At 41.2% G+C, this 20,113-nt stretch overlaps 1 protein-coding gene across 2 annotated transcripts in view; it reads right to left on the bottom strand.

Annotated features, from left to right (window-relative positions):
- xrn2 (5'-3' exoribonuclease 2) overlaps nt 1-20,042 on the bottom strand; it is a 78,183-nt gene extending 58,141 nt beyond the window's left edge. The window contains exons 1-14 of one of the 2 annotated variants that reach the window (XM_078230321.1): nt 19,759-20,042; nt 16,255-16,382; nt 16,060-16,171; nt 13,272-13,383; nt 12,969-13,027; nt 12,773-12,862; nt 10,775-10,847; nt 10,645-10,695; nt 10,315-10,472; nt 7,809-7,886; nt 7,578-7,711; nt 3,781-3,838; nt 3,582-3,689; nt 2,951-2,995 (exon numbers count right to left, since the gene is read on the bottom strand). In XM_078230321.1, coding sequence (XP_078086447.1) covers nt 2,951-2,995; nt 3,582-3,689; nt 3,781-3,838; nt 7,578-7,711; nt 7,809-7,886; nt 10,315-10,472; nt 10,645-10,695; nt 10,775-10,847; nt 12,773-12,862; nt 12,969-13,027; nt 13,272-13,383; nt 16,060-16,171; nt 16,255-16,382; nt 19,759-19,833 — 1,281 coding nt within the window. In that variant the 5' untranslated portion in view covers nt 19,834-20,042. The remainder of the gene's footprint in view (nt 1-2,950; nt 2,996-3,581; nt 3,690-3,780; nt 3,839-7,577; nt 7,712-7,808; nt 7,887-10,314; nt 10,473-10,644; nt 10,696-10,774; nt 10,848-12,772; nt 12,863-12,968; nt 13,028-13,271; nt 13,384-16,059; nt 16,172-16,254; nt 16,383-19,758) is intronic. The other variant, XM_078230320.1, reaches the window with a different exon arrangement.
- Nucleotides 20,043-20,113: the final 71 nt, after the last annotated feature.

Here is a 20,113-nt window from a genome sequence, read left to right as displayed (position 1 = left end):
CAAAAGGCATTCAATAAGGTGTCACTTAAAACATCAACAACTAAGGGCTCATGGAGTTGGGGATAATAAATTAGCATGGATGGAGGATTGGTCAATGGATAGGAAACAAAGAGTAGTGACAAATGGGGCATTTTCAAGTTACAACAAACAGAAAATGCTGGAAAATCTCTGCAGGTCTGACAGCATCTGTGGAGAGAGAATAGAACAGAGCTCTGATGAATGGTCATTTAGACTCAAAAACATTGACTCTATTTTCTCTCCACAGAGGCTGTCAGCCCTGTTGAGATTTTCCAGCATTTTCTGTTTTTGTTTCAGATTCCAGCATCCACAGTATTTTGCCTTTATCATTTTCAAGTTGGCTGTGATTCATGGAGTACCATAAGGATCAGTACAATAAAAGCAAAATACCGCAGATGCTAGAGATCTGAAATAAAACTGAAAGTGTTGAAAAACATTAACAAGGCTGGCAGTATCTGTGGAGAGTTACCATATTGAGTCCAATGTGATTTCAGATTCAAAACATGAATTCTGTTTTTAGCTCCACAGATGCTGAGAGACTTGCTGAGTCTTTCCAGCATTTTCTGTTTTTACATCAAAAGGGCCAGAGTTATTTGCCTTCTATATTAATGACTTAGAGGAAGAGAATGAGAATAATCTGTCCAAGTTCGCTGGGAATGCAAGCTGCGAGAACGATACAACGAGGCTGTAAGAAGATATAAACAGATTAGGAGAGTGAGCAACAAGGTGGTATATGAAATATAAAGTGGGAAAGTGAGAGGTCATTCACTTTAGCAGCAAGAATAGAAAAGTTGAATATTTTTAAAAGGCATGAAACAATTAAACGTTGAATTTAGGATATACTCATACAAGGAACAAAATTAGAATGAAGTATAGCAAACAATTAGGAAAGCAATAGCATTCTGGCTTTATCGCAATGTGACTGGAGTAGAAGAAAAAGGAACACTTGGAACAATTGCATTGGGCTCTGGTGATACCACATCTGGAGTCCAGTGAGCAGTTTTGATCTCCATATTTAAGATACACTTGCCTTAGGTGCATTGAGTACAAGAGCGAGAGATAATGTTGAACTTGTATAATACACTAGTTCAGCCTCAGCTGTACTATTGTGTCCAATTTAGGGCACCACACTTTAGGAAAGATGTTATGGCATTGGAGAGAGCACAGAAAGGATTCATAAGAATGGTTCCAGGAATAAGGAACTCAAGTTTACGAAGACAGATTGGAGAAGCTGGAACTATTTTCCTCAGAGAAGACAAGGCTGAGAGAAGTTTTGATAGACACATTCAACATCATGACGAATCTGGACAGATAGGGAGAAACTCTTCCCATGCGTGAGAGGATTGAGAACCAGAGATTTCAAGCAAATGGCAAAAGAGACAAAAGTGGCTTGCAAAAATCATTTCACATAGCAAGTGGTTAAGTTTGGAATATACAGCCTGAGTGTTTAAGGCAAGTTCAATCAAGGAATTTAAAAGGGAATTAGATTATCTGAAAAGGAAGAATGTGCAGGTTTACTGGGAGAAGGCAGGGAAATGGTACTAGGTTAACTGCTCATTCGGAGAGTTGGTGCAGACATGATGGCTCAATGGCTTCCTTCTGCACTCAAGTTATTTTGTACATCTGTGGAGATTGTGCCATGATGGGTCATCAAATTAGTTTCTGGGATAAGAGGGCTTGCTAAGATGAGAGGCCAATACTTTCTGGAGTTAAGAAGAATGACAGGTGAATTCATTGAAACGCACAAGATTTTGAAGGTGCTTCACAGGATATACAGATTGTTTCTGCCGGTTTGAGAACCTAGAACATGGGGGCAAAATCTTAGAATAAGGGGTCAATTATTGAAGACTGAAATTAAGAGAAATATTTAGGGGGTTGGGAATCGTTGGACTTGTCCACTCCAAAGTGTTATGGAAGATCTATTGTTAAGCATATTTAAAATTGAGACTTAAATAAGACCAGTCTCTCAGGGAATCATGGGGTGCAGGAGGTAAAGTGGAATTGAGACAAATCAGTCATGATCACTTTGAATGGAAAAGCAGGCTTGATGGGGTTCCTGGTCTGCTCCTGCTCCTCCCTGTCACGGTTGTAGATGGGCAGGCCAACCGGACTGAATATTGGGTCAGTCAACTTTCAGGATGCAGAACTGTCCCAGGGCCTCCTCCACTTAAGTAAAACTGAAATCTGCTGAAAATTTCCAGATGTTCCAGATTTACATAGCAAACCTATACAAATACTAAAATATGGACAAATAAATTAAGTGACATCACTAGAGAAATTTATTTTCAAGATATTTGGAGCAAAGATTTATGAGATAATGGTAATGTTGGGATCTTGCATGGAGTCAATTTCAGGATCACGCAAAATTCCAGCCCTAGAGCCATGATTTAACATCTCACCATGTTTTCCCCTTGTACTGACAAAGAAATGCATGATTTTCTTTTTAAAAATTGAAACAGCTGGGATGTCAAAACTTCTTAGAAACAGACAACGGACCTGCTCGATAGATGTGTATTTAGCAATGACCTTCTGATATGTGCACTCTTTTGTAGATCAATTCAAATACCAACATTTGACAAAAATGAGAGACTTGTTCTGGATACCAGCATTACAAAAGGCAGAAATAGAAAATGACTCAACATTATAAAGTGCAAATATGGCTCTGGTAAGTGCTGCTCACATTTTCCCTCCTGTACAAAATATCTGTCAAAAGAAATTCTACAGATTCAACTGTATGGTTCAGAAGCTAAGGTGATGGATTTTCACTCATTTGATCAAACAAAAACAAAGCAATTTTCGCACCATCAGTTAGATTGATTTGATTGGAAGTTACACTTCTTTAAATGCTCACTTTCAAACTGGATACTGGAGGCGACTGGACACTCCTACAACTGTTAAAATTCATCTCAAATACAATTAGGAAATTACTTACTTTCATCCTTTTGTTTTTTTCCTTTTGTCTTTTTCTGAACGACACCTATAAAAGAAGTAGATGCCAGTTGTCTTGTTTGTTTGTTTAACAGATCAATTAAAAAACAGTTACTTATTGTAGCTTCATGGAATACTACTCCTTAAGGGCTCATTCACACTATGACTTTTACAATATAGTGCATAGCATTGCTTGCAGCTTGACTCCAATATTGTAGTTATAGCATAAACACAAGCCTGAATCGAGAGTCGAAAGCAAGAGACTCCTTGGAGATAGCAGTCACAACTAAACTTCGGAGTCAGTTTCAAGTCATGACAAGTTTTTTTTACACTCCACAAGGTTAGTAATATGAAACTAAGCAGAAAGTAAATTTGTACTGTGAAAGCAACAATAAAATAATCTCCCCTTATTAAACGATCTGATCGACAGCCTTTAAGTGTGTTTTTATTTTTGAATTGTAACTATTGAAAAATGGATGCTTATTTGGCAATTTTATACAAAAATGGCAATACCAGAATAACATGTCTGAAATAGATGATCATATGCAACTTTGTATTTTATCATAAACAGATGCAGCTATTAAGTTGCATTTCTTTAAAATATACTGCAAGTTTCAAAACCAGAGACAACCTACATCATCATCTCTTCTCTTCTTAAAGATGTTATCCTCAGCTTCTCCAACTGCAACCATAATCATTTGTACTCGCTCTAAGTTGACAAAACCATTCTCCGTAAGGTAACCCTAAAAGAAACAAAAAAGTTGCAATCTTCCAAATTTTACTTTTGCAATGAAATGAAACACATAGGCTGTCAATATCATTCACTTTACTTACCCCCGTCTTGTGCACGACATTCTTGTAGATCCCAACCAGTCGATCAATTGCACCCTCCCTGAGAAACAGACATAGTACCCAATTCAGCTTCAAGAACAAAATGCTAAAGATCAATATTTAATTCAAATGGAACACTTTTGTAGAACAGCTTGCATTGCACAATACTGTCAAATCATTTGTAAGACAACTTGGCCCACAAAATACTGAACTGTACATAGTGAGTGGAAACAATGTCCATTCCTTTGATTTACTGTCACATGTATTAGCATAGTGAAAAGTATTGTTTCTTGTGCACTATACAGACAAAGCATACCGTAGATAGAGAAAGGAGAATGCAGTGTTTTTTTAGTCATAGCTAGGGTGTAGAGAAAGATCAACTTAATGCGAGGTAGGTACATTCAAAATTCTGATGGCAGCAAGGAAGGAGCTTTTCTTGAGTCGGTTGGTACATGTCCTCAGACTTTTGTATCTTTTTTACCCGATGGAAGAAGGTGGAAGAGAGTATGTCTGGGGTGCGTGGGGTCCTTAATTTTGCTGACTGCTTTTGAGGCAGTGGGAATTGTTAACAGTGTCAATTGGTGGGAGGCTGGCTTGTGTGATGGATTGGACTTCGTTCACAAGCCTTTGTAGTTCCTAGTGGTCTTGGACAGAGCAGGAGCCATACCAACCTGTGATACAACCAGAAAGAATGCTTTCTATGATACATCTGTAAAAGTTGGTGAGAGCCATAGTGGACATGCCAAATTTCCTTAGTCTTGAGAAAGTAAAGGCGTTGGTGGGCTTTCTTAACTATAGTGTCAGCATGGGGGGGAACCAAGACACGTTGTTGGTGACCTGTACGCCTAAAAACTTCAAACTCTGGACCATTTCTACTTCGTCCCCATTAATGTAGACAGGGGCATGTCTTCCACTATGCTTCCTGAAGTTGATGATTATCTACTTCGTTTTATTGACCTTCTTCGTTTTGTTGTCATTGAGGGAGATTTTTGACATCGCATCAGTTCACCAAATTCTCTCTTTCCTGTACTCTGACTCGTCATTGTTTGAGATCTAACCCACTACAGTGGTATCATCAACAAACTTGAAAATCGAGTTGGAGGGGAATTTGGCCAGACAGTCATGGGTGCATAAAGAGTATAGTAAGGGACTGAGCCTTGTGGGGCACCAGTGTTGAGGATGATCGTGGAGCTGGTATTGTTACCTATCCCTACTGATCGCGGTCTGTGGGTTAGGAAGTTCAGGATCCAGTCACAGAGGGAGGAGCTGAGCCCAGGCCACAGAGTTTCAAGATGAGTTTCGTGGAAATAATGGTGTTGAAGGCTGTGCTGTAGTTGATAAATAGGAGTCGGACACAGGTGTCTTTGTTATCTAGGTGTTCCAGGGTTGTGTGCAGGGCCAGGGAGATGGCGTCTGCTGTGGACCTGTTGCGGCGGTAGGTGAACTGTAGGCAATCTGGGAGGCCAGAAATGATTCGTGCCATGTCTAATCTTTCGAAGCACTTCATAATGATGGATGTCAGAGCCACTGGACGATAGTCATGCTGCCTGACTTTGCTTTGGTACGGGGATGGTCATCTTCTTGAAGCAGAAGATTGTTGTAAAGAGAGGTTGAAGATGTTTATGAATACCCCTGCCAACTGGTCTGCGCAAGATCTGAGCGTTCGTTTGAGTACCCATCCAGACCAGTCGCTTCCTGTGGGTTGACCTTTGAGAAGGCTGCTCTGACATCTGGAATGGTGACATCGGATACAGGTTCATTGAGGCTTCCGGGCTGGAGAGCTCTCACTGGCCTCTTGCTCAAAAGGGGCATTGAATGCATTGAGCTCATTGGGGAAGGGTGCTATGGTGCTGGCGATTTTGCATACAATCATCTTATAGCATGTTACGTCTTGCAGACCTTGCCATAGTCGGTGCAGGTCCGTGTGGCTAGCCTGGAACCCTAGCTTGGTCCGGTACTGTCTTCTGGTATCTTTGATGGATCTCTTTAGACTGTATCTGAAGAGGTCAGTGTCACCTGACTTTAACGCCTCAGACCTGGACTTCAGCAAGCAGTGGCTATCCCTGTTCATTCATGGTTTCCTGTTGGGAAACACGAAGATTTGCTTCTTTGGCACACTTACTAATGAAGTCAGTTACCTTAGCAGTGCACTCGTTCAGGCTGGTCACCAAGTTTTAAAATACTGACCAATCTACTGACTCTAAGCAGTCCCGTAGATCATCTGACTCAGACCAGCATTGCGCGACTTCCTTTGACGGATTCTCCAGTTCTTGCTCGTAAGCCGGGAGCAGGAGTAGAGCCTTGTGGTCTGATTTTCCAAAGTGTGGGCGGGCGATAGAGCGGTAGGCATGTTTGATATTTGGGTAGCAGCAGTCTAGGGTGTTTGGGCCTCTGATGGGACAGGAGGCGTGTTGGTGGTATCTTGGTAGGACACTCCTGAGCATGGCCTGATTGAAGTCCCCAGCCACGATGAACAAAGCCACGGGATGTTTCATCTCAATGTTATTTGCAGCGGTGTATATTTTGTCCAGCGCAATCTTCACATCCGCGTGGGATGGGATGTAAACTGCTGTCAGTTCTTCACATGGAATTTAATTATGTAAAAAGTCCAATCTTGTGATTTATGTATTATCCACAAATTGCACATCACAATTTTTTTAAAAATCACTGAAATTATTTCATTATTTAATGCTGACAGCACAATAGAAGGATTTCTTCAAATTAAATTTTTAACAATATTGTTCATGACCCTTCGCTATTAACTTAATCCAACCATGTCACCACATCCGCTCGACCACATCGCCAAAGATGGATCTGGGTTGAGTTAAAAATAAGCTCAGAAATATATTCCCAACTTGGCGGATATGCTTCTAAGGCAATTCTTACAGCTGCACATTGTGAAGGGGGCTGACTTTACATCTTCAAAAGAGGACATTTTGTTAATGGGGCTATTTAAATCAGGTTCCTGAAATGTGATTAATAGCATGTTTAAATTTTACACTGCCGAACAAATCTTGAGGCTCTTTGAAACCCAGAAGAGAAATGGAGTGGACTGCAGCCAACTCCTGCAGGTTTGTGTTTTTCAAAGCAATTCTTATGGGACAAGAGAAGCAAAAGTCCTGCTCCCAGTCCGGTGAAGCCTTTGGCCTCCTTTCTGTCAACTGCTCTCTCTCCTTGCTGTTGTGGTTAGCAACCAGTCAGCAAACCAGCCTCCTTTTTAATTGACTCTGTCCAACTGTCTCGGCAAAGCAGCCAGCATAATTAAAGACCCCAGGCATCCCGGACATTCTCTCTTCCACCTTCTTTCATCGGGAAAAAGATACAAAAGTCTGAAGTCACATACCAACCAACTCAAGAACAGCTTCTTCCCTGCTATCAGACTTTTGAACAGACCTACCTTGCGTTAAGTTGATCTTTCTCTACACCCTAGCAATGACTAACACTATATTCTGCACTCTCTCCTTTATGAATGGTATGCTTTGTCTGTATAGCGTGCAAGAAACAATACTTTTCACTATGTACAAATATGGGACAATAATAAATCAAATCAATCCACCGAGCAATGGTGAGATTCGACAAGAATCCCTGGGCTTTACACACCCTACAACAAACCCACCCAAAATCTGAATAAAATAGACCAAGGTTCTTCCACAATTGTTTCATTTTTAAGTAAATAATGAAATTCCAAATTCAAATTAAAAGCCATACAGCCTTCAAAGATACATTGGCAATATTGACAACATATCTTCAAACTCAACAGGGAAAAGAGTCGAGGGACTGTAATAACTGAATTGGCATACCTAATTTCCAGCGATGGCAGATGAGGCAGGAAATCATTTCCAACAAAAAAGCACATAAAAACCCAGTCATCAATGCTCCTCTCAAAATCAAACGTGAAGGGCAGACTTGCCATTGTCAATTCTCTTTCCAGGTACTAGTTAAGATGCAACAACAACAAAAAAAATCTTTAGTTGAACTTTCCAGTGAACAAACATTTTAATCAGGGGATAAATACTTAAAGATCAGCCTACCTCACGCAAGACAGCCAATCGGATAAATATGAATTCCACTTCTGAGCCAATTGGAGCATTACTTGCCATTTGGTCAAACTGAAGAAAAGAAAAATTAGTTTGATTCCCACCAATCTTGTGAAATAGAAATAGAATCCTACAGTGCAGGAGGAGACCATCTGGCCCATCAAATCTGCACCGACCACAATCCCACCCAGGCCCTATCCCTATAACCCCATGCATTTACCCTAGCTAGTCCATCTGACACTAGGATCAATTTAGCACGGGCAATCCACCTAACACGCACATCTCTGGACCCTGTGGGAGGAAACCGGAGCACCCAGAAGAAACGCACATGGACACGGGGAGAACATGCAGACTCCACACAGTCACCCAAGCCAGGAATCGAACCGGGTCTCTGGCACTGAGGCAGCAGTGCTCACCAACTATTTTTTAACTAAGACCTTACTTCTGGCTGTGGTTAAATTTATAAAGATTGATAAATGTAACCAAATGTTTCCTCTTGTGGAGCCATCTAGATCAAGAAGTCACAGGTATAGGTTGAGAAGCAGTAGATTTAAAACTGAGATGAGAAGGAACTACTACTCGCTGAGGGTGGGGAATTTGTGGAACTCACTGCCCCATAGTGCGGTGGAGTCTGAATCGTTGAATGGTTTCAAGGAGATAGATATATTTCTAAAGGATAAAGGGACATGGGCAACAGGTGGGGAGGTGGATTTGAGACCAGGGAGAGATCAGCCATGATCTGATCGAGCCTGCTCTGCCAATCAAGGACAGATTTTCCTACTTCCGCCCCTAATTTCTGTGTTCCGATTGTATTCGATGGAACACCTCCATTGCATAGCAGTAAAATGCTATCATCACATTCACACCCTCTTGCACATTCAAGATTTTTCTTCCCTCCACCATGGTTTCTGTGTTTTCAGCTGCTGAGGCCCTAAGTTCTGGAATATCTCCCTAAACCTCTCCATTTGAGGCGAATCTTCAAGTTTAGCTATTTGGCCCCAGCTTTTGGTTACCAGTCCTAATCTCCCCTTGTAAATATGCTAAGCATTGCAAGATACTTTGATAACAAAGTTATGTAAAAAAAAACATAAATGCATTGTCGTTGATTTGTATTTCTGTGGACTGCAGCAGGAAGTTAACGACGAAAACAACATGCCAACTCCCTTTGGAGTAACAGCAACAGTGCAGTGTTACTATAACCACTGCAGGATTAACAGTTTCGGGAAATGAAACTTAACTGAAGACAAACACTGCAGAACTATCCCATTTTCATTAGCACAACAGTAGCAAACAAAAAGGCCAAATGCAGCATTTCTTTTCCGTAAATGCCACTGGATAACGGCAGTTAAAACAGTACTAATGTGCCGTGTGCGCAAAACATTTTTGATAGCACTCGATTTACAAATAGGGTTTGTACTGAGTCAGCATTTTCTGTAGGGTCAAAAGCAAACAAAGTGCAATGAGTAGGAGCTGATACCCACAGAGCAGCAGCAGTTTAAGTGGTAAAATCTGGCATGCTGCAATGAATAATGGTTGACTGTGCTCTGCTTCAAAAATATGGGGATTCAGGCTTAATAACACTGATATATTGAACAACTTCTTTTTGTCAAGTGCCTCTTAACTGGGTTATTTTTGGGGAATGGACGGGTCATGTGGAAGCTGTCTTTAAATTGATAACATTCAAAAATGAAGCCTTTTCAAGGTATAAGTTATTGCTTTTTTTCAGCAGTCATGCAAGTGGGTTATTTTGGGAAGAGATGTAGGAGGAGGAGAAATTGCACAAGGTGTACCACACGAGTGTTTTAATGTTAAACATTGAAGTCCGTTCTTTATGAAGTCCAAAACTCAGAGATTAAGATCAAATATCTTAGTTCCAGACTGAGTCTTAGGAGACCTGTGGCAGGCGAGAACAATCGAGGCCACTGCCACTGCCTTATTTTCCAGATACGAACAGACCTATAAGTAACAAAACCTTTGTTCTAAAGGAAGCTTTGGGTGGCCCAGCAGTTAGCACTGCTGCCTCAACACCGGGAACCCAGGTTCAATTGTGCATTCGGGTGACTATGTGGAGTTTGCACATTCTCCCCGTGTCTGTGTGGGTTTCCTCCGGGTGCTCCGGTTTCCTCCTTCGGTCCAAAGATGTGCAGGTTAGGCTGATTGGCCATGCTCAATTGTCGCTTCGTGTCGGGGAGATGCAGGGTAAATATGTGGGGATACAGAAATTGGGCCTGGGTGGGAGTGTTGTCTGTGCAGGCTCGATGGGCTGAATGGCCTCCTTCTGCACTGTAGGGATTCTATGAACAATCCTTCAACATGCAAAGTATGAAGTGGCAAGCTGTTCTAATTCTTATTGCAGAGTTGCTCACGACTCAAATCTTCAACTAAAGAAATCCCATACTTAAATTTTCTGCAGTGATATTAACTTTCAGTTATTTTCATATTGGTGAATGTAATTGACAATGACATTGACAGCAATGCTACAGACTTTTGTTAACTGTACCTCTCCTTGTTTTTCTCTCGGCAAACCCTGGCATTCTTTGATTTCATGGCCAACCTGATTGCAAAGAGCACATGGCCTAGGCTGGTTGGGCTTGAACTCCTCCCTGATTATAGTGAAGTTTGGTTCATGGGTTGCCAATCCCAACATGATAAGATCAGCTGTTGGAAGAAAACCGGTTTAGTATCAGAAAATAGGCATTTACATGCAATCATAATTGCAGTTGAGATTCTGAAAATACAAACGTGATCCTTAACACGAAACATGATGACAGCTACTTTTCATTAGAGCGGCACAGTTAACAGCATGAAGACAATTAAGATAACTACTCACCATCAGCCCCGCACAAACAATGATGAGTGTTTGGATCGTGGTTTGGCTGAGCTGCAAAATGAAAATTAACATTTAATAAAAGACTGCCGCCAATGCGCCCCTCAGTCCCCCCAAAATGTAGTACACGCACCTCGTTGTCGTCTTATGTAATCCATGATCTTATGTTCACCCTCACCAGGAACACTTGCATCCGACAAAATAACCTGGCAGATTTTGAAGAAGAAATTCAATTATGATGCCCCGATAGAAACTAATTTCCATATTGATGGCAGGATAAAGATTACCAATCCACACACGGTTTTTTTACTTAGCAGATGCAAATTATTTATCTGCAATTCCCTTGTGATATAATATCTAGCCTGTGGCACAATTTTCATTCTGACACCGCACAGGTCAAACGAGTAGCTGCAAAAATGGTTTTAAGTGTGTTTTGAAACTTACAAATTATGTCTGCAAAAAAAACTCCTGGTGCCATTATTTTCAAAAAAAGCAACTGGGTCTCAAACTTTAGTACCAGCCGACTTTAAAATAATTCCAATTGTATAAAAATGTGTAGGTCAGTAAAGGGACAGTATAAATGTGATTAACTGCTGGAATCATGATTCTGATTCAGGGTCATAACTTTTAGGTGGGATGTGGCAATTGTGCAATCTAGTTAGCCTAATGAGAACAATACTCCGACTAAAATGTGAAACTGGTTTCATTAGCAATCACTTGCTATTGGAGAATCTGTGTTCTAAAAACGTACTGTTTCAGAAAATAAATTGTGCTGGTATATTTCAGGTATTTGATTTGGGCAGTATGCAGGAGGGTTAACCTGGGTGCTGGGAGCACAAGGTTGAGTTGCCTTGATTGAGGTGGGGAGCTGGGGCCTCAAAGTGGAATAAGATGAGTTCCAATAAAAACCACAGTACCAACTGATCTGAAACTCGCTAATACTTCTACCAAATACTTTAAATTTACACCCTCTGATTATTGACTGCTCTGGTAATAGAAATAAGTCCTTTCTATTCAATCTACACGGTCAGCTGAATTTTATACACCCTAATTAAATCCCGTTTCCCCCACCGTCTCTTCTGTTCCAAAGAAAACAATCCCAGCCTATTCATCATCTCTGGAAATATCCTTGTAAATCTCACCTGTACCCTCTCGAGTGCAATCACGTCTTTCCTGTAATATGGTGACCATAATTGTACTCTCACTGTAGTCCAACTAGTGTTCTCTAAAGTTCTAGCACAATCTCCTGTTCTTATATTTCATTCCTCGGCAAAGTACCTATATGCCTTCTTAACCACGTTATCCGTCTCTGCAGATATCTTCAGGGGTATGCGGGGAGTCCATGCTGAAGACTCTGTTCCTGTACACGTCTCAGGGCCCTACCCTTTCCATATTCTGTTCCTTGTTTCTCTGCCAAATTGCATTGCCTCACCTCAATTCCCTGAATCAAATTCCATTTGCCACTTGTCTGCCCACCTGGCCAATCCATCGATATTTACCTGCAGTCCAAAACATTCTTCCTATCAATTTTTGTATCATCTCCAAATATATTTATCATGCACCCTACATTTAGACTTAAATAATTGATACATATTTAACATCGAGGATAATGTGACCAAAAGCAGACCTGAATTTTATCTATCAATATTCAAAAATCCTTTAAGCCACTGGAAACTAACAGGTTACCCCTGATGTTTACAAAGTGCACTAGCTGTGACTGTTATGGGTTATAGAAAGGTCAGCACAAATTACAGCACTCACATACCACTGAGGGTTAAATACATGCTGCAAAATTACAATCTCTCTTGCTACTCCCCCGTATCACCGACCTTCCCTGTTGTTCTCTGGTTCACTAATGTCCTTTAGGGAAGGAAATCTGCCATCCTTAACTGGTCTGGCCTACAGGTGACTCCAGACCCATAACAATTTGGTTGGCTCTCAATAGCCTTGGGTAACTAGGGATGGGCAATAAATGCTGGCCTGCCAGTGACACCCAAGTACAACAATGCAAAATGCAACAGGAATATCACAAAATACAACCAGCATGACAAAACAAACAAAACAAATGGGTTTCCCCTCACGCGTACATCACTGTAATGGTATTAAAATTTTAAAATGAGTCGACACTTACAGTTAAGTTCTTCCATCCGGAGTCACTGTTTAGCCGATCAGCAACATAGTACCTAAGACACTGTGCTAGGTTATCCATGAATTCTGTTCCCTTTAATAAATCAAAAGGAGCAACTCAATACTGAAATCATGCAAACGTATGAAACACAACATAAACTGGAATTTTGCAAGCCCATTCTGAAATCGTTAACGCTTACTGGAGTAATGCAGTTACTGTCAAACCGCTCTTTTGCTTCTTCAGGGGGCAGATATCCACCTGCAGAACAGGAAAGTCGGTTTCACTTAGAGTGGAGAATAAGTGTAGAAACTGATCAAAGAGAACCTGCGGTTCATTCCTTTAAATGCTACTGAACTCATTAAACTTAGTTTATATTATTTTATGTTCAGTTAGACATTTGTCATGTAAGTTACCAAGCTTGCAGGCTGATCAATTGTTGCTTCCAATATGATGAATCAGGAAAAAAAAGGGAAATAAATGCCATGACACAAAAATGCTGTACCTTTGGAAAGCACTTCTTCTCTCACTTGTTTCTTCTCCTCAACCAACTCCACTCCTTCTTTGGACGCACGAAACCGTCTAGATCGTTGCTGGTTCATTTTGGCACGAGGAGCCTAGAATAACCAGCATACACGTCACTTATATGCACATGAATTAAACTCACTTCAACCGTACCATTCTCACTATGCAGCAGTGGAGGAATATTAGAATATTTATAGTAATAGTCAATTGGTAGCAAACAACTTGAATATTGCTGAAAAGAGAGGCATGTTGACGAAGCGTTTTGTCTTCCACTCATCAGGACAAATGCAGGAATGTCAAATTTTAAATAACCACAATCAATATGACAGGTGAAAAGGATGCTGACTGGTTGGCAAGTAGACTCCAATTCATTAAGTGTTGCCATGGAGAATATGGGGAACCATAGGGTCCCAAACTCCCAGTTATTGAAAGACAGCAAAAGGCTCGAATATACTCCTTTTGTTTGCAGGGAACTGTGCACAAACAAACGTTGCTTCGCCCAGTCATAAATGAGCTAAATTAGGAGCTGCAACTGATCAACTTAAATGGTTGTGATCGTTAACGATTGGTGCACTCGTGATTGTTCCGCGAGTGCTGCCCAAGTGCAGCATCACATCTGACAGTAGATACGTTGTTTCGGGCATTGCAAGTGCCGGCTGGTTGAGTGCAGTCGGTACTCTGCTTATGATGATCAAAGCAATATGCTGTTTGGGGAGGGGGGGGGGGGGCATCTGTAGCTCCCCACTGATTTCCCCAGGACAAAGTTTTGGCCAAAGTCAACTTGCCAAACAACCAGCACTCTTATCTCCTGTAGTATAAATTGTGATTTTTTTGAAATCTGGGATTTTTGCATTTGTCCTTGTGTGTGCAAGGCAAAATGCTTTGGCAGCGTGTCTCTCCTTTGTGCAATATTCAGACTGTTGTTCTGAATTATCTTTACTTAATTACTGGCCTGCATTTTTTGGACATTAAGAATATTAATGATTCTAAAAATAAACTATGATCGCTTAAACTTTCCTTTGCAGATTATTTAATGCATATTATAAATTTAATTTCCAGACGTAGTCAACAGCTCAAAACGGAATAGAGCTACCAAAAGAGGTAACAGTAAAAATATTTTGTTTGATTGCTGCACTGTGTGCTAAAAGCATTCAGCAATAGATCAGAAAACACCAATGCCCCAACGAACACAACCCTCTACTATCACTGCCTGTGATGGGAGATTACTAACATACAAAATAAAACTTACACTCAAGAGCTTACTATGCGGTAAAATTGGTATTCCATGCTCAAATTTCTTAAATTTATAGCATCGGAGTATTTTTTTTTATATGACTGAACATGAAGCCCAGGGAATATTTGCATTTAAAAATTTAATTAACTGATAAATCCAATGAAGTTCTCAAAAGCTACAACACCATTTAAAACTTGTGAAAATGTGAGGATTGTTTGATATTTATTAGTTTTTCTTACAATTGATACATATCCATAGTGGTACATGGTCCACTAAAATATATGAATTAAATGCTCTCTTGTTTTGTATTCCTATTTGATATTGGTGTGCCGCTCTGAACCAAAATCTGAAATTCAGTTGGTCATTTTCCATACAAGTATACTGATCTGTAATTTAACAGAAGCTGCAAATCTACAATACTTCTGTTAAATTACTAAGTACACATTTTAGTTTACAGGGCAATTAAGCTACTGGAATTCGAAGCAATAAGCATTTCACTGGAGTAGGAAATGAGTGCTTGTGCAATTTAAAATTCTGTCTAAATCACTTCCACCCCACAATTTAATAATTATATTTTTGCGACCTATCTCCGTAAAAATATATTTACTACCAGTTCTACAGGAGATTTTGATATATTTCTTGCAACAGAAAAAGATAGATTCTTGGTAATGCTAAAGTAAAGGTATCAAATAAACATTGGGTTGATATGCTACAATGATCCTTTTAAACACTGTAATCACTCATCTAGTAACTTTTAATGTGTATAAAAATATTACACATTAAAAGCAGTCAACACAATATACAAAACATCCATTGCAGTAGTTAACAAATAGCAATTTACCATGCTAAAGCTGTTATAAAATGCAAGCCTATCTCAATTCCAAGTTTGATTTTTTTGGTTATTCGTTCATGGGATGTGGGCGTCGCTGGTCAGCCAACATTTATTGCCCATCCCCAAGGGCATTTAAGAGTCAACCATATTGCTGTGGATCTGGAATCACATGGAGGTCAGACCAGGTAAGGACAGCAGATTTCCTTCCCTAAAGGACATTAGTGAGCCTGATGGATTTTTGCAGCAATTGACAATGGTTTCATGGTCATCAGCAGACTTTTTTTGTGTCCAGATTTTTTTTAAAATTGAATTCAAATTTCACTATCTGCCGAGGTGGGATTTGAACTCTGGTCCCCAGAGCAGTACCCTGGATCACTGGATTACTCATCCAGTGACAATACCACTACGCCACAACCTCCCCCTTAATCGTGTCACTAGCTTTAAACAGAGCCTGTTACATATTGCAGAAGGAAAAGAACATGGAAATTGTTGCATTAATTAACATTGCAGCATGTGGGATTTATAAATCTGCACTTAACGGACACAGATTCATTGAAATAGGCTGGGTTAGCTAACAAACGTGCAGGAGAGGGATCATTCTGGTGTGACAAATTAAAAAGCACACCAATATTCCAGACACTGCTACATGACCCTGAAAACTCATGCATTTAGTTTTTTGAACCAGGAAAAATAGATACTTACAACTCCATCTATTGCCATATAAAGTAGGCGCCTGGGTCTAACAATGTTAAACAATCGATCAATATATTCAAATATGGCCACCATCATTTCATCCTCATTCTTGGGAGCTGGTCTGCAAGGTACATTCAAAACATGAATCAGAATTTTGTCCCAATCGACACAGGCACAGTAAAGTTATTCTCAAAGGCATATTACTTGTTTTCAGGATGTGTGCATGGATGAATAATGCCGTTCATGTCCAAATACAGATTATCAAACTCCACTTCATTTGGATTAGGCTTGCTGCCGTCCACAGGAGCAGTAACTCCATTGACTTCTTTAGCCTACACAGGATTGAACACAAAAAAAGTCACAATGCATAAATAAAGTTCTGCCAATGAATCTCAGACATCCCTTAAAATTTAACACAAAAAAGTAACTGCTGAAAGTTAAGTTTCAATGGCATATGAACACGAGGTAGCATAGCTTTGGTGAAAAGACAACTGAAGTGCAACACAGCAAAAGATGACAGACTATCTCCAAGTATTTAAACACCACTTTGAGCTTAGCAGGTGGAATTTCAGGAAGAATAATGCGGCCTTGGTGGTGGGGGATGGCGGGGGGTGCCAGAATACCACCAACAACAGAATTGAACTATGAGGACAAGAATTATGTAGCACAGAAGACTTGTATTCCCTTGAGCCCATCAGTTTAAAAACAGTTTAAAGTTTATTTATTAGTCACAAGTAAGGCTTACATTAACACTGCAAGAAGTCACTGTGGAATTCCCCTCGTCGCCACAATCCTCCGCCTGTTCGGGTCAATGCACCTAAGCAGCATGTCTTTCAGAATGTGGGAGGAAATCGGAGCACCCGGAGGAAACCCACACAGACACGGGGAAAACTCCACACAGACAGTGACCCAAGCCGGGAATCGAACCCGAGTCCCTGGCGCTGTGAAGCAGCAGTGCTAACCACTGTGCTACCCAATGGGTGATAGAATAGAAGTGCGCTGAATGATTTGATAGGATGGATAGATGGAAACTATTTCTAAGAGTGAGGGAGTCCAGAATGAGGGAGTGTAACTTTAAAATTCGATCTGGACTATTCAGGAGCGATACCACAAAGCATTTTTGCACACAAGGGCGGTTAAAATCTGGACCATTTTCCCTCAAAGGGTTGCTGCAGCTAAATCAGTTAAACATTTCAAAACTGGAATTGGCAGATTCTGTTATGCAAAGCTACTCAAGGATCAGATTGGTGCAGTTAAGATAGATCAGTCATGATCTAATTGAATGGCAGACTATTCCGAGAGGGTGAATGGCTAACAAAGCGAAATAAATTCTGAGCCATCGAAATAGGAACAGAGTGGGCCAGTCAGCCCCTCAAGCCTAATCCTTATATCAAGGCTGTGACTGATCTTGTAGCTCAGTTACAGCTTCAAGTGCTCTCCCCATATCCCGTGATTTCCTTAGGATCTAAACATTTTATATCTAACTTGAATATATTCAATAGCTGAGCATCCCAAGTTTTCTGAAGTATAGAATTCCAAAGGTTTACAACCCGGTTGAGTGAAAAAATGCCTAAATGGCCATCCCTTGTTCTGAAACTGTGACCTTTAGTTCTTGACTCCCCAACCAGAGGAAACAGTCTCCCAACATCTTTGTTAAGCCCGTTAATAATTTTATATGTTTCAAAAGAGATCATCTCTCATTCTTTTGAACTCTAGAACGGGTTAGTACATCTCCCACACAGATGTTCACAAGGCGCAGGATCTATGTTTCTGTGAAATAAAATGTGTCCCTGGTGTCCAGCCCAATATTTATTTCTTAAATCAACATCGCTAAAACAGATGATTTGGTCATGTTTTTGGGACTGTTGTACAGTATCTTTCTGCCACGTTTCCTGCAATGCAGAGGTACAAGAAAACTTCAAAAGCCCCTTTGAGACATCCTGAGGTTGTTAAAGGCACTATATAAATGCAAGATCTTTGAGTCCACCTCGCATTTTATGAATGCAGAGCGATTAACACGGTTTAGGTTTAAAAGGACTCCCACATTTTATGAAAGGTGCATTCCCTGCTCCAATTGTTTGCCCATAAGGAAATCTCTCTTAAATTCTCTTCTGTTAATAATCAGGTCTCATCTGCATTAGTAATCAGGTCAATAGATGCAAAGTTCCAAGTCTAGTTAACTCCACCCAAGTTATACTGAAGTCTGCGATTTACTGCCTATCTGCTGTGCAGATGCCAATTTCCCTGATGCTGGAATACTTGAATATTTTTAATAAGATTAAATCTTCCATGATTCTGTGAACCCACAGATCTCGGCAAAAGAACTAAAGAACAGGAAGAGCACAAATGAGATGGGAGGCAGTGAACTTGCAGCACTGCTATTGTCATTAAGACCTGGTGACAAAGTTGGTGTTGCTGTTTGGTGAACTTCGCAGAGGCTGAATATCAGCTCTCTACCTTCCTCCAGACCGTGACTAAACACAGCCACCATTTCCAAGACTGTCACTATCTATTGGCAGATTATCTATCTCATCTGCCAATCACAAGCTTCTGGAGTGCAGCTCCATCAGGTGAGTCCAAATAAACCTGTTGGACATTAACCTCGTGTGATCAGACTTTTGAATGGACCTACCATACATTAATTTGATCTTTCTCTATACCCTAAAAATGAATGTAACACTACATTCTGCACTCTCACCTTTCCTTCTCCCCTACGTACAGGTGGCATAGTAACTAGCCCTGCTGCCGTACAGCACCTGGGACCAAGGCACATTTCCCAGCATATGGCAGGAATGTGGAGTCTGCACATTCTCCCCGTGTCTGCGTGGGTTTCCTCCCACAATCCAAACTTCACACTGGTTAGGTGCATTGGCTATGCTAAATTCTCCCTCAGTGTACCTGAGCAGGCAGTGTGGCAACAAGAGGATTTTCAGTGACTTAATTTCAGTGTTGACGTCAGCCTACTACATAGAATCCCTACACTACAGAAGGTGACCATTCCCACCCAGGGCCCACATTTACCTGAGTTAGTGCCCCTGACACTAAAGGGTCAATTTAGCATGGCCAATCAACCTAGACCACACATCTTTGGATTGTGGGAAGAAACCAAGCACCCAGAGGAAACCCACACAGACACAGGGAGAATGTGACAGACTCCACCAGTGACCCGAGGCTGGAATTGAACTCAGGTCCCTGACACTGAGGCAGCAGTGCTAACCACTGTGCCACCCATATGAGACATATTAATAAACTGAAAAATGCATTCTATGAACAGTATGGTTTGTCTGTTTAGTGCACGAGAAACAATACTTTTTCACTGTATGCTAGCACATGCGACCATAATAAATCAAATCAACCACAGCGTTGCAAATTGTCTCTTTGCCAAATAAACTCAGCCCCATTTTAACTACAGACTTCAACTTCAGGATACAAAAATGTCGAATTGGTTCCGATATCTCAGCTTTGCAAAATGAAGGTTCAATCCAAAAAAAAACACAATTAAATAACATCAGTGAAGTGGCAGTGATTCCCGCGGCTCTTTATTGAAGAGAGAAAAAGAAACAATCCAAGTGTAAAGTTTGGGATTTATCCTCCTCCGCACACTCGGAAGCGGCCTGGCCCCGGGGCTCAGCAGCAGCGGTGTGGGCAGGAGTTGGCTGGCTGGCTTCAGGCCTAGTCACACAACACTAGGCCTCAGCCTGCACGCACCTTCTCCTCCACGCAGTGCACCACGATGGACGGGTACTTGCGGCTCAGCCAGCGGAAGAAGGCCGGAACTCCCATTGCTTGCGCTGCGCCGGGTTCCGAGTCTCCTCAGGCGGACAGAGGGGAGGCTTTTATTTCTCTTCCTTCCCCGGGCCTTCTGCTCGCGCTCTCCCCAACTTCTCCTCAGGCCCTCGCACCGCCTCTCGCCCTTCCGGTGCGCCGCTCCTCCCCCTCCTGGAGTCAAACGACCAAAGCGCGCGCTAGGAACTCTGGGCCACCCCTTCCTCTCCACCAATGGGAGAGCGAGGCCCCTCTCCACCAATGGGAGGGCGAAGCCTCGCCTCTCCACCAATGAGGA

Source organism: Mustelus asterias, chromosome 15 (assembly GCF_964213995.1).
Source record: "Mustelus asterias chromosome 15, sMusAst1.hap1.1, whole genome shotgun sequence".
Taxonomy (NCBI): Eukaryota; Metazoa; Chordata; class Chondrichthyes; order Carcharhiniformes; family Triakidae; genus Mustelus; species Mustelus asterias.
The sequence above is the reverse complement of the archived record's forward strand: the minus strand, read 5'-3'. Positions and strand labels throughout refer to the sequence as shown.